The 14,664-nt window shown below is 33.4% G+C and overlaps 1 protein-coding gene across 1 annotated transcript; it reads left to right on the forward strand.

The window, feature by feature from the left end:
- The first annotated feature begins 81 nt into the window (after positions 1-81).
- Positions 82-14,338, forward strand: LOC149089961 (14-3-3 protein epsilon). The gene is made up of 5 exons (XM_089231477.1): positions 82-352; positions 4,534-4,733; positions 7,211-7,317; positions 10,504-10,847; positions 11,914-14,338. Exons 1-5 carry the CDS (start codon positions 289-291, stop codon positions 11,967-11,969), a joined length of 771 nt encoding a protein of 256 aa, XP_089087603.1. The 5' UTR covers positions 82-288; the 3' UTR covers positions 11,970-14,338.
- The last annotated feature ends 326 nt before the right edge of the window (positions 14,339-14,664 follow it).

The following is a 14,664-nucleotide window of genomic DNA, read 5'->3' on the forward strand; positions in this document are numbered from 1 at the left end:
ATTCCATTAACAATTCAATCGCGATTAATTCGAGCCGGGAAGAAGCAGAAGAGCAAATCGGAGAAATTCCTTTTTTTTTTTGAAGGAGCGGCCATTTTCCTATGATGCTGTATGGCGTGCCAATTGTACGAGTGAGAATTGTTTTCGCGTGATAATTCATAAAGGCACGAGACGTATTTCGTTTTGTCTTATCAAGTATTCCTAAATACTCGCTGTATATTCCATTTGTAGAGGATCTCTCTCTGATAAAGATTGTGTATTGTACTATCCGTCAATTTTCGAATCGGAATGGCCGACAGAGAAGATAACGTGTATAAAGCGAAGCTTGCTGAACAAGCCGAACGTTATGATGGTAAGTATGCATGGCTAATTTATTCATCGCATAAAGCAAGTCGCGATCAGCGAGATCCTTTGGCTCATCGACGCATTTGTTACAATTAGCATTTATTAATTTCGGATGCGGTCGTTCTTATGTGTATGTAACCGTGAACCCTAATCTACGTTTTAATTTCAGGGGTTCCGGGTTCGAGTACGTGTAAGTTCATGTAGCCGTTTGAAATGAGTTGAAGGAGTTGAGAGAGGAAATATTTATAATGTGCTTGGCGTTGTGGGTTTCGATTAAGATGAGTGGTTGCGGTGAAACGAAAACATGCTTTTGAACCCTAATTGTCCCGAAGGTGACCGACTATTTAATTCACGTTGGGGGAAAGCCTTTCCCTTCAATATTTTGGTGTGTTTTTAAATGGATTTGCTTTGAATGTTTTCCTATTTGGTGGTGGGAGGTGGCTACGGAGACCGTTTTGCGCATTCACTTATGTGTTTTCGTGATCCAATTTCATTTTATAGTTGGTAAGTAATTGGAGTTATCATGAGCTCAGTTTCCAATTACTTATTTTTATATCCTTCGTATATTTGAGAAATAATTGAAAATGCCTTATTTACTTTCTGGAACAGCTGTAGAGAAATTTTTTCTTTTTTGGTAATGTATTGCCGTTTTCTTTTTCTTTGGTAATGGAAAAGGTAACAAAAAGTTGTCAAGGGTGAAGTAGGGCTATTGCTTCGGACTTCTTTCTTGTCGAAGAAAATATCCCTAACACATTGCTGAAAAAATAACTCTTTAGCTGTTAAAATGAAAAATTGATGAAAAACGAGCAATGACAAAAACCTTATTAAAGAAAACCACTTTCTTAGAATAAAGGATTGAGATAAAAAGTGTAACATCCTTAGACCAGATACAGGATTTAAAATAATAAAAACCAGGACTCTATTTTAGATAGTTGAACCTCAGTTTAATGAATCGAGAGAAATTGACAGTTTTATTCGTTAAATCAGGGTCAAATTTGATCAGGAGTATAAGCACTTGAAATGGCGAATTTTAAAAGCTACCCAGTTTAGAGGTTGCAACAATTTAGTTTTGATGATTGAAAAAAAAACCCCATTAAACCTTGGTTTTTCTTTATAGCACATTTAATTTTTAATAGTGTTATATGCGTCGACTTGCTGATACCTTCCCACGTATATTCTAAATAGCTTTATTATATTTTTTATTCAAAGGAACAGATTCCTGTTCTTCTTTTCTTTCTTTTTTTTTCTTTTTAAAGAAGGGCTGAAGGTCTTTCGGATTGTGGCTTTGGGTAACATGAAATAATGGGAAAATTTTTTTTTGATTGTTTAAAAAGTATTTGTTTATCAAGGTTTCTTATTCGTTAAATAAGGGTTTGACCTATTCTCAAGAATTTCAGAAAAAATTTGTTACATCAAGGAATTGGTTGAATCAGAGTTTGTTAAAATGAGGTTTGATTAATACAAAAGTTCCTTCTGGTGTTTAAATGAATCTTCTCTGCAATATAAATAAAAACCTGGACTCTTAAAAGAATATAATGGTTAGGACCAAAAAAAAAACTGGGTTTGATCTAAAACAGTCTGTTCAATAAGAATATTGCTGGATTAAAATTATGACTGCTAGTATATGAAAAGTTAATTGAAATTTGAAATTTACCACTTCTGGGAATTCAAATGCAATCCTGAAAACAAATTCTGAATGAAATATTCCAACCAAAAAACAATGTAACATACTGGGGGAGCGTTATGTACGATATATAAAAAGGTCCCGAAATGTGTCTGTTAACGGATTCTCGATTAATTCAAATGGTGCGCTAAAACCTATTAAGCCGGGTTTTCCCATTTTCTCTGCTGTGTGAACCGAATAGAGCCATTTTGCTTTGGCAGAAATATGTAACTTCATCATGCTTTGTGTTTTCCCTAAAGCTGCACATATGTTCTGTTGTCTGCATATTCAAGTATTTTTGCTATTTTGTATAAAGAGGGGGACAGAAAAGAAACAACAAAGGTGAAGAGGAAATCGATGGGATGAGCATCACATTACTCATTTGACTCCACCAGAAGCAGTTGGCTAACCACACCTAATGTAAAGCTCCACTGTGTTCTATTCTGTAGGACGCAGTTGTGCCACTTTTCTAATTATTGAGTGTGTGTGTGTTGGATGATTCATGTTGCACATGGCACAGAAAATATGGCTTTACTTGCGACCTCTATAGGGTGACATAACCTTCAGACGATGACCAACAGTAAAAAAAAATTAGTTACCTAGAAGCTTAAAAACAGTCTAATAATTGCAGATAGAAAAAAAATGCACACGGAAGAAAATTCCAACCATCATTTGACTATTAAGAAAAGTGCCAACAGGCTAGAAAGGAAATCACCAAAGATAAAAAGATTATATTACTATAGCTGATTTAAAAATGTAATATTTACATTAAGAAAAATGTCTTTTTTTTAATCTATTTATTTGGCTATGATTGATTTTTTGAGTGAGGTTCCAGCAAAATTGGTGATTTCTGATTATGTCAAGATTGTTGTTCTTTGGCGACCCAAATTTTTTTTGTCAAACAACTTCAGCGTCATAGAAATTGAAGGTAGCTAGCAAAAAAATTAGACAACGTTCAAATATGAGGTGGTCATAAACTAACTTTGCCAATACACAAGTCCCTAGCACTCACAAAAATAAATGAATGCCCGTGAAGTTTCAGACAGTGCACCAACTTCTCACAATGACTTGACAGAGGTCGGCAACAGCTCCAAAAGCGCTAGCGCACACATTTTGAGAACCACTAGTCCAACATGATCGTTTGTGGGAGAAGTTTAGTTTATTGAAAACAGTTTTGGTTATATAAATTGGGGCTTGATAAATTCATGGTGATAAGGAAATCGTTATTGACACTTAGAAATTTCTGTATGCAATTTAGTATGCTTTAGTCTAAGGATGACACCTAAATTTTTCGATTTTGTTATAGCATGTGGGAAGAAGCTATCAAGTCCAGTGTTTAAGCTAGCTAAAAAATTAATTTATTCATTTAGCAATTAATATAAAAAAGCGTTTCGCGAAATCCTAATGATTGATGGGTGCATGTCTATTCGTTTCGTACCTCCTATACACATTTTTCTGAAATGATACTACCTTTACATTCTAAGATTTTCTTATTTATTAAAATGTGGCCATAGCTTTAACTTTGATCAGGTCCCATCTGATAAAAGAGAAAAAAAACCATAAGGATCATTTTTTGAGTAAAAACCAAATCTTGGATCTTAAGAAATTAATAAATTACCATAATTTCTTTGACGGAGGGGGGGGTCAATTTCTTACGGCAAGCTGTTGCTTATTGTCTTCAGTTTTTCTTTAAAATGAGTTGTTGAGATCCTGTGTCTTGATGAAATTAGACATCAGGAAAAAACCGTACTTCATTGTTATAATTGCCCCTTGTAAATTTGGTTTTTTTTAGCCAGAGTGCTATTCGAAAAAATTCAAACGCCGATGGGACCTTCCTGAAATTGGGATTGCGGAGGGCGCTGTTAAGTACAGATTGAAAGGAACCAATAAATCAATAAATTGCCGGGGGGGGGGGAACTCCAGACCATGAAGGGTTAGTTATTTTAAAAAATAACAGGTGGGGGATGTCATTTGGGGGGAGGGTAATCTTATCTGATGAAACAGTATCTAATAAATTGAGAGGGGGGGGGGTTTATTTTGCTTGCAATTAATATCCTCAAAGGAACTATGTATTTGATGTACTATAATATAGTTTGAGTGAAAATATATTGTGAATGCACAGTGTAGCTAACCAGCATTATGAAATTAGAGATAAAATTGAACTCTGGTGGATATGAATTTCTTGCGTCCTGTTGAATAGGGAACTATATCTTGTTTTTTTATAGAGGAGAAAAAAGTAAAAGTTGTGTTTTTGTATTTTGACACTAATCCATTGTTAAACTAATGTCTAATTTGGGGAGGGGGTGTCAATGTGAATTCTGTAAGTCGATCTGGTAATTTTATACATGCAGAGAGTTCCATAAATTATTTTTAATGTTGTGTAATTCATTTTTTTAACGCCAGTAATGTTTTTATTTGCTTGATGTATAGAAAACTTGGTATTGCAGTGCTAGAAGTGTTGAACGTAGCTTGACTTGCACCAGAAACAGTATTGATATATGGATTTACTGTATTTTCATTTCCAGAAATGGTGGAAGCAATGAAGAAAGTAGCATCCTTGGATGTAGAGCTGACTGTCGAAGAGCGCAACTTATTGTCTGTTGCCTATAAAAATGTGATAGGTGCTCGTAGAGCCTCATGGAGGATAATCAGCAGTATAGAACAAAAAGAAGAAAACAAGGGTGCTGAGAACAGGCTTGAAATGATCAAACAGTACAGGATTCAGGTATGTATTTAGTGGTTTCTTATAAACTTACAATGCGGTATGTATGAAATGCTTATGCATTATATTTTCCTAAGCATTTAGATTTTTCTTGGAGTGATCAAAAATTTTTTTACAGTACAAAATTAGAATCAAACCAGCAGCAGGTAATGCGTGGTATCAGATTGAAACAAATGGCTGACACTATTTGTAAAGTATAATATTGTATGCGTGTTTTGTACAAAGTTTTGGGAAAAGACAGTTATATGACCATTGATTACTACCGCTTTTGATAGAAAGAAAAAGTTATGGGGAAAAAATTCATTTCAATTAGTTCGGAAAAATTCTGAAATTTGTCATGTTTCTGTCTTTTGCAATGGAAAAATAATTTTTTCTTTGCCCATCAATGAATACATGCTATGTATACATTACATATACATATGTAAAGGTATGTATAATTAATTCATAAATTGTACAAAGTTCCTAGCGACTTGGAAAGTCAGTGGAGCATGCCCATATTGTAAAATGTTAGGGAAAATTTTGTTCAGGAGAAAAAAACTTGGCTTAAAAAATTTAGGTCAAAATTTTGAATTTCTTATCTTTGGGCATTTTGATCGGGGAAATGATTGAGTGGATTTTGCTGAAAATCCTTTTTTTTTTAAATCAGGTATGACTTGAGGCTGTGTTTTTCTATAACTGTTTTTTGTATCTTCGTTTTCCAAGCGAATATGTGTGAAATATTTTCCTGGCAAATCTGGGGCTAGATCAAAGCAGAATGTACCAAAAGTTGTGACGTGCAGCAAAACAATCTCTTTAATCAACAGCAGATCAAGAGTATGCCATGGTCATGATGTGGATGCACTTGCAATTCACCTTTATTAAACCAAACGTGCTCCCCATGTTAATATTCCCAAGGAACTTCTAACGTATAGGGGGCACGCTGAAGTTTGCAATCCGACCACTGTTCATAACATTTTAAGGTACCCTCCACAGCCAGTTTTAATGGTTAGGGTTAGGTGAACTGGCTGCCGGTCAGGTGTCATGTCATCCTGTTATTGTGAAAATAGTTCTCAGCACCTGCTTTGCTGGTATTACAATGTGCATCTTGATAAAAGTTCTATCCACACACTGATGCTGTTGAAGTGTCAAAATGATGTGGTTGCACAAAATAGATTATACTGCTGGCCAAATACAGCACCTTCTACTTCCACATTTTGCATTTTTTCTTTTGCCAAAGAAATTTCCATTGCTTCAGGAGTATCCATGTAAATTTTCAAGTCCAAGTCAATCTGACCAGTACTTATTGTATAGTTTTGGAATCAAAAATTTAATTATAATGACCCTGTATATAGCAGATTATTTTCATAAATCTGTTACTACTATACAGTAGAACCTTGATTAACTGGGCTTAACCATGAAAGTATTAAAAAAAACTTGCACATTAAGACTGGGTGATATACAGTGTGAGATGTGCTGTTATTTATGGGAAAGAAAATGAAAATGTCTATGAGGTAATGTAACTACTAGTGACTGGTCTTTGTCCTTTAGGGACAGCTGGTGTCTTTATTGGATTATAAGACCATGTGTGTGTGGAGGGGGTGGTTTTGCATTAAGCTTATATGGCACATGTGGTGCATCTCTTACAATTTTCTAACCATAGTCAGCCAGCATCAAGATTGAGCAATTTCCCAGATACTGTTCTTATGCTGGCTATGTCCTGATGGGAAAATGCTGTACATGTTCAACATTCCCACAGTTTTCTGAGGAGAAATCCAGATGTAAATCAAGGAAATTAATATTTAATGACAAATTGATGGAACGGTTATAGCTTATCCTCTGACAATTCCTGGTAATTATTGGCTTTGAATTCTCCACACTTCAATCCGAACACAAAAATTAAACACTTCTCTCAGTGAGTTACGTCTCCTCTTGTGAAATTGTTTTGTCCCCTTCTCTACTTATGAGATGCTACTCGTACTTTTAATTTATTATAAAATGATGTAATTATTTTTTGATATAACGTGGTTTTGAGAGAATTCTGTGTAGTACAAAATTTTGAGCTCTTGGTCAGTCTCATATTTACTATAAAATACTGCTCATAAAGCGCCTTTTTAAACTGTTAACATAGTAATATCTCAAAAACTGAAGCTAATAAAACTTTTTATGGTGATATTCAAGTTCAACAGAGGTCGAAATCATTTGGAATTTCATAGGTTGATTTTAATACAATTTCATTGTTATCTAGTGATACTACTCATAAAGCACTTTTTTTAAATTTAACATGGTAATATCTCCAAAATGAAAGCCAATAAAACTTTTTTGCTGTGATGTTCAGCTGGTCAAAATCATTAGGAATTACATATTTTCAAGTCCAATGTAATTTGATTGTTGTCCAGTGTGATTTGACTAACAAGAACATGAATTGAATCAATAATTCTAGTTAAATTTTGTATTCTAATGGCATCTAATACTTCATGTAATACTTGTTTATTTTATTAAAGGTTGAAACTGAATTGAGGGAAATATGCCAAGACATTCTTGATGTATTAGATAAACACTTGATTCCAACTGCTTCTACTGGAGAATCAAAGGTTTTCTATTACAAAATGTAAGTCAGTGAATGTTTTTGTCAGTAATTGATAAGTTTCATTATTTATGTTAAAGCGGAGACTTTCTGTATTGCTTTATTGCCTCCAAGGTGTGCGTGTTATCAAAAAATTCTCCCACCTAAAATTAAGGGTGAAGTTATTGAGATGCCAAGGAATCTGAGAAAGAAATTAGTGTTTTAAACTGATTATCTTAGTATTAACTTTTTGTGTGTGTGAAATGAACAAAAAGTTGGAGCAAACAGCATGCTTTTGTAAATATTTGCTTAGAACAGCATTTTTCAACCTTTTTAAAAATATAAAATATTTGAAGTATATAGTCTTTTGAGGTGACACAGTGTATGCTTAGTGTTTTTATCTTCACGTATTTGTGGAAAAAGTTTATAAACATATGGTTTTTTCTATAAGAGGTGTGGCGAGAGAACCAAATAACCAAGAAAATACTGGATTATTGAGAGTGTACCTTTCAGTTGATATTTCGAATCTAACCTTTCACGTTTCAAACCAGTGGTTCTGGCTTGAGGGGCCATTTTTAAGAATAGAATTCTATGTCTCAAACCCCCCTTTTCTTTATTCACATAATTTACTGATTTATTTCATTTTGCTGTTCCGGCCATTGATTCCCAAGGTGGATTTCCATGATGTGAACCACTGTCTTAGGCCGGGATTACACTATAAAAGTGTTGTAAAGATGCTTTTTATAAAACTTGAAAAATACAACCAATAAGCTGATCGATTGCATTTGCTCGAATATAATCGATCAGTTCATTGGTTGTATTTTTCAAGTTTTATGAAAACACTTTTCCCAACTTTTACAGTGTAATGCTGGCCTTAAAGAAATGAAATTTTTCACTCCCAATCCGGAGAAAATACTTGTATATATCGGCTGTAGGTCAATAAAAATACTGTTTCTAAAAAAGTGTGAAATAAATCATATTTCAAATATGGTCAAACCCCGCTTAGCACCAAATTTTAGTGAACAAATCTTCCGTATAGGGATTATAATGTAAAAAATCTGTTTTAGCTCCAACTGGTTATAACACATTTGGATGTATATAAAGTCTGTCATTTTCCAAGAAAATTTATATATTTCTTCTCCCATCATTTTTTTTTTTGAAAAGTTGAGGGTTCATCTTTTTTTCATTCCATTGTCGGTCAACATAACAGTTCAGAGCAAATGACATAAATAATAACGAAGGGTGCTGTCAGGGTGTCTGGAAAGCACATTTCTCCCTGAATATGTATAGGGATCCTAAAGCCAAACAACCAACCTAATTGAAGAAACATGTTTATTGATAAGGGGAAATATAGAGTGAGCATACTGCACCAGTTTGTTAAAGATAAGTTTTTAAAAGTGCGTGTTTTTTATTCTCTACTCATTACATTTTGAGTGATAGGGTAGTCATTAAGGAATCATCTCCCTCGATTCACGTCGAAAGGAGTTGCTCTTTCAATATCTGAGAAATGGGAAATTTGTTATTATCAAACCAATATGAACTAAAAGCAATGCCGTCATTATTTCCTTTTGTTTATTTTGTTTTTTACTTATAAAATGTGTCACTAAATTTATGCACTATTAAAATAATTCAAAGGTAGGTGTATGTTTTTGTTAAGTTTTATATCAAGGAATATTTAAGTAATTGTGCAGTGTTTATAATTTTCCCTACTTAAGATTGAATGTGTATTAGATAGGTTATTTTATCAATGGGGTGACACTAATAAGACACAACAGTTCATAATAATCAGTGAGTGATGTGCTAGTTTAAATTGAAAATTTTATGTAAGTGGCATTATTTTGATGAGCATAACTCCTGAAAATGTTGAAAAAGATCAAAAACCCTTTTTATATACCAAAATCAGGAAATCCGTCATTAAATCTTGAAATGGTGGGTATAAATCATATCTGAGGCAATTGTAACAAAAGATCCTTTAAGGGCCATTTGGCCCCTTGGTAATTTTTTTCTCCCCTTTTCTCTGTATTCACTAATAAAGTATTGTATTAAAATGAGTGCGCTTATGATCCTTATTGTTCAATGTGATTGGTTGGGGGAAATGACCTATATTCATGTTTGTCAAAATGCAGCGGTTTCTTGGCAGTGACAACACTGCCTATGTGACCACCCTTCCCTATCAACAAAATTTGGATGCATGCAATATTTGCTGGATTGAACAGTCTGAAAAAGTGTAAACTTCGAAAGAAATGCATGACAGCTTGCATGCAGCCTTGGCAAAAAAGGGTGAATCACACATTTACTAATTAAGGCTAATAATAATGCTGATAATAATTAACTGTTAAGATAGGAATATGCTAAGACCTCTATAACATAGAAGCACCAAATTATATTATCAGTATGGGAAACCCCCCCCCCCCCTCCCCCAATCATCCTTGAAGCGGCCATATCACTATTTAGTGTCTGGCTCATGCATGCAATTAGTTTGGCAGTAGTTTCGTTATTTTAAATTTCTTGGGAATGTTTACAAGCTGCATGTGTGTGGAGGTTTATTGTAGTAGTTTAGCTAGTCACATGTAAAAAAGTTTCAAAAATCCTTCATTTTTTGTCAAGTTTAATGGTCAAGTGGTCCACAAAAAACTGAACTCAAATTTTTGATTCACATGTCCTTTCTCTTTGTAAAAAAAAGTAGGCAATAACTATTCTCATACACTAGCATGTTGAACAGAAAAAGAAAACATTCATTCTTTATACAACCAGAACCAACACTTGATAAAATATTAAATTTTAGGTGTTTTTCTATATCTGGCTAAGTTCTAGGGGAAATGATATGTGGAAAAAAAGTGTAATAACTAATAAAATTTGCATAGAATTTTGTTGAATGACGCAATTGAAGAAATTATTTGCCTAGTTGATTTGTCCCCTATCATTTTTGATCGTAAACAGATGCTTTTAAAAGAAAAATTATCACATGCCATTCCGTGAAATTTTTTTAAAATATAAACTATGTGATCTAGAAACCGTGTAGTATTTTTCAACTTTCTTGGAAATAATTTGTTTTGCTAAAATGGATTCCAAGATGTGTAGATGATGAATTTGCTATGAAGGCTGCTAGACATCCTGTATATTGAAAATTGTGAAATGCTGATTCCTATATTTAAAAAAAAAAATTTATATTCTATTTTATGAATGTAGTTTGTGCATTTTCAGAAGTTGCTTTTCCTTGTATGTTCATAGGAAAGGAGATTACCATCGTTATTTGGCAGAATTCGCTACTGGCAATGACAGGAAAGAAGCAGCTGAGAATAGCTTGGTGGCTTATAAGGCAGCAAGCGATATAGCCATGACTGAACTGCCACCAACCCATCCCATCCGTTTGGGGTTGGCCCTCAACTTCTCTGTGTTCTACTACGAAATCCTGAACTCGCCAGATCGTGCTTGTCGTCTAGCCAAGGCTGCATTCGATGATGCCATTGCTGAATTAGACACATTAAGCGAGGACAGCTATAAGGATTCCACTCTCATCATGCAGCTTCTGCGTGACAACTTGACGCTCTGGACGTCTGACATGCAACATGACGGTGAGTGAAATATATAGAATCCTAAACTATTTCTAGTTTGTAAATTCAACTTAATTTCAATCACTTGTATTCTAAGTGAAGTCAGAATGGGTTAAGTTTTAATTTTTTTTATTGAACCAGTTTTGAATATTGGGGTTTTTTTTTCGGAAGTGAAAGATGTAACATGTTTCATTGCCATAGCAATTAAAGTATTGATGTTGAAAAAATTTTCATGTATGTTGATTTCTGTGGAACAGTGTTGTAACCAATAAGGGTTCTGCTTAAACTAAAACATAGGAAACTTCTGCCATACTGCACTCACAAAGTAAAAAGTTTTGCTCAAATGAGTGTGCCTTATGGGCAGAATTATTTTGTACAGAACATAGTGTGTTTGCTTCTTTATATGAATACAGTGAAACATCGCTACAATGATAAGTCCAACAGCATTTTTAAAAATGTTGTTTGGAATTGTCTATGGTCTAAGACCATACTCCTCTCGATATAATATATTTTATGATGAACCCCTTTATAATGATAATTTTGAGACTGCTATAGTGATATTTTTAATTGGTCACATATTTCAGTTCTTTCAAGGATATATAATAATATCTATCGCCTGATCACCAAAAGTGTTGGGGTGAGGTTTCCAATATCGCTACTATTTGTGTGAAATACAAAGGTGCATTGCAATAAACCTTTTTATATGGGCAATACATCTTAACTGAATTTTGCTTATCAACAAATCAATTAAAATTTAGTGGCGAGGATATAACTCGAAGCTGTTTGTTAATACAAAGCTGATGTAGGAAAGATGCCAACAGCGGCATAAATTTGATACGTTGCCTCTCTATATAATGATAATCCCTCCTATAAAAATTTTTCTTGTTTCACAAAAGGCCGTTATATTGAGGTTTCACTGTATTAATATTTTGAGGATAGAGCAAATTGTTTAAAGAATTAGTTTGTGGGTAGAGATAGCCACATATGCAGTATGCTCGAAAAATTTTAAGATTGTTACTGTACTTTATTTTACCTTGAATTTTGAAACATTTGTTCCTTAACAATGTATTTTTCTATTCATTTCCAGGTGAAGGGGAACAAAAAGAGCCTGCACCTGAAGGTGAAGACCAAGATGTTTCCTAAGCACATCGTTTTCTTTTTATATACATTGAGAAGTGTTCCAGTGAAATGTTGAGGCGTGAAGTGGTTTCTTTGTGTTTTATCTTTCCTTCTGCCGTGTAGGATATTAAAAGTTTTGTTTTATTTTTTCCTTCGTGCTCATTTTTTTCCCCTGCAGTAAATATATATGAGTGTGTGAAAATGTATACGTTCATATACCTGATAGTCCCTGGATCTGAATTACATTTCGGATGCACGTTTACTTGCTGTTTATTATTTTTTTAATATATAAATGTGTATTATAATCACACCTTAGAATCGTGATTTGTATTAAGGAAAAAAAAAAGGTAATAATAGCCCTGTTCTTTTATATCTTAGTCCAATTAATGTTTTATGCTGTCTGTAAATTTTATTTTTTATTCCTTCCTTCCAGAATGAAAATTTCATGTAGTCACGCATCATTAAAGTTTAGACTCGGTATATCTTTCGGCAGGACTGCAAGTGATAGAGCGTTTAAGAGAAAAAAAAAGATATAGGCACTAGTCACGTTGTAGTAATCTGTAGCTTTCTACATTTTTTAACAAAAGGAAATTCGATTCAATATTGTTATTCATTTGCATGTGGGCCAGTGTCTGCTTTAAACTGGTGAACATTGAATCTTTTTTGGTATGAAGTTCTTTTTCCCCTTCTGTAATTCGCATACGTTAATAAAAAAAATTGTGAAAATAAGTGAATTTTGCATTATGCATGACAATCTGTTGCATCCTGTTTTGTTTTACCACGTGGAAAAAAATGCGATGTTTGTTGGTGTGTAGAAAAAAAAATTTGTTTCAAAATTTCCAGATGTATGCTCAATATTTCTTATTTCCTGTGAAAACGATTGTCTACTTAAAATGTCTTCAGGGAATAATATAATTCTATTCTAGCTATTAATTGATAAGTCATTTTGATCAATGCATAAAAAAATTGCCTCAAATAAATTGTCTAGCTTTTCTTTCAAAATGCCAGCTAATAAGTCTTATATAGTTTTCATTTAGTACACATCCTTCCGAGATTAGCTGACTTTAACTTTTGAAAGATCTTGGCAGCAGTGTTTCATTTTAAAATTAATTCCGAAAATTTCCTATGAAGGTAATGTTTTTATTTAATTGAAATACTCTCCATTTTGATTTCAGTTGACATTGTTTTCTTTAAACGGGTTTGAATAAAAAATCTAGCAAGCATCGTTTTGTTGAGTATTTTTTAATATGTGCGTTTACTTTAAAGAAATATTTTTGGTGATATCGGTGCTGTTTATTTGACTTCTGGATTTGTCAAGTTTTCAGGCAAATCTAATTTCATAAGCTATAAAAGTTTCTTGGATATTCAGAACTTGTGTCCAATATAATCTCTCAAATTGTACTTAATGAATCATTGATGTCAGTATTCGTTTGATCCACACTTTGCAAAAATTTAGCCAACTTTCCATCAACATGATGTAGGTCTAGAACTGCTGGTTTTGTTTGGAGGAAGTTTATTCTGTGCAGGCTGTGTTCCTTTTCTCATTTGATTTTTTTTTAAATTTATATAATCAGTTCAAAACAAGCACTATACATCCAAGTTTATTTGATGTCTGCACTGTCTCTCTCTATAAATGGGAAAATTGGTCTCTTAAAATCTGTCTCATCTAACTAAAAATTTTACCATAAAGGTTTTGAACAAAATTTCCATTTTTCTGGGGGGGGGGCGCGCAAGCACTAAGGATTAAATTGTTCTGAACGTATTAAAACTTTACTAGTGGTCAATATTTCTGCTGAATTATAGCTCTAGTTCCAACAAAGCATCACATAGGTAACGATATATGTTTCGAAATGTTGGCTTGATGAATCTTATTTTGTCCACATATGAAACCATTGCTGAGGAAAAGTGTGTGGGATCCTAGTGACATTTTTCAATCTCACATAATCTGTGTTCAAATATAATATGTGCAAGTCGAACTTATTTTGATTTGAGTTCATTTCGGTGTGTCCCGTTTTATTTTGAAACCTTTTATTTTCCCTCATGCTCTAAATATGTCATTGAATGTTTAAAAGCTGTGCGTTTTTCTTTTTTTTGTATTCATTTATCATTGTAAAGTTTGCAAAAAGAGGAAAAGAAAAAGTTGATGTGTTGCTAATGTTTCAGTGTGTTGTTGTGTAATTATTTCGCTGGGGAAAAAATTGCATGACGCCAAAAAAAAAAATTGACGTTATTTGTCAGATAATTATGTTTTTCATTCCATTGCTAGAGCAGGATACTGTGTGCTTTTGTATATCATATAAATATACATGTTAGTTTGCGCTGCAGTCATTCCAATGGCATATTAGAAGTGATCTTGTGTTTTATGATGTAATAAACTAATGACTATCACTTCATTCTTTTTTGTGTGGTCTTTGTGTTTGATGTTTAAATGATTCAAAAAGATTTTTCTAAACTGGAATTGCTGCATAGCATAAAGCATTCAGATTGTACTGAAATTATATCTGTGATTGCATGATTTTTTAACCTTTAGTCCTCCATTTGTAGATGATCATAGTAGTGTGCCCAATCCACAAGAGAAGGTGGTTGAATAAGAAGATATTGTTTGACATTGTGCGAAAAAAAAAAGCTAGTGATGGTGGGGGAGTTTGTTCCATTCCCCAATGGTATAAGGAAAGCAGCTGTATTTAAAGCAGTCTGGAAGCAAAAATTTGATGTAAAT

The sequence above is a fragment of the Pholcus phalangioides genome, unplaced genomic scaffold (assembly GCF_987345545.1).
Source record: "Pholcus phalangioides strain wild (caught in Gottingen) unplaced genomic scaffold, Ppha-v1.0 ptg000001l_1, whole genome shotgun sequence".
Classification (NCBI taxonomy): domain Eukaryota; kingdom Metazoa; phylum Arthropoda; class Arachnida; order Araneae; family Pholcidae; genus Pholcus; species Pholcus phalangioides.

Excerpts from the sequence above, each read along its gene's own strand:
- LOC149089961 (XM_089231477.1), top strand. The coding sequence starts at position 289 with ATGGCCGACAGAGAAGATAACGTGTATAAAGCGAAGCTTGCTGAACAA. Across the intron at positions 7,318-10,503 it reads AAGGTTTTCTATTACAAAAT|GAAAGGAGATTACCATCGTT; the intron begins GTAAGTCAGTGA and ends GTATGTTCATAG. Across the intron at positions 10,848-11,913 it reads GTCTGACATGCAACATGACG|GTGAAGGGGAACAAAAAGAG; the intron begins GTGAGTGAAATA and ends ATTCATTTCCAG.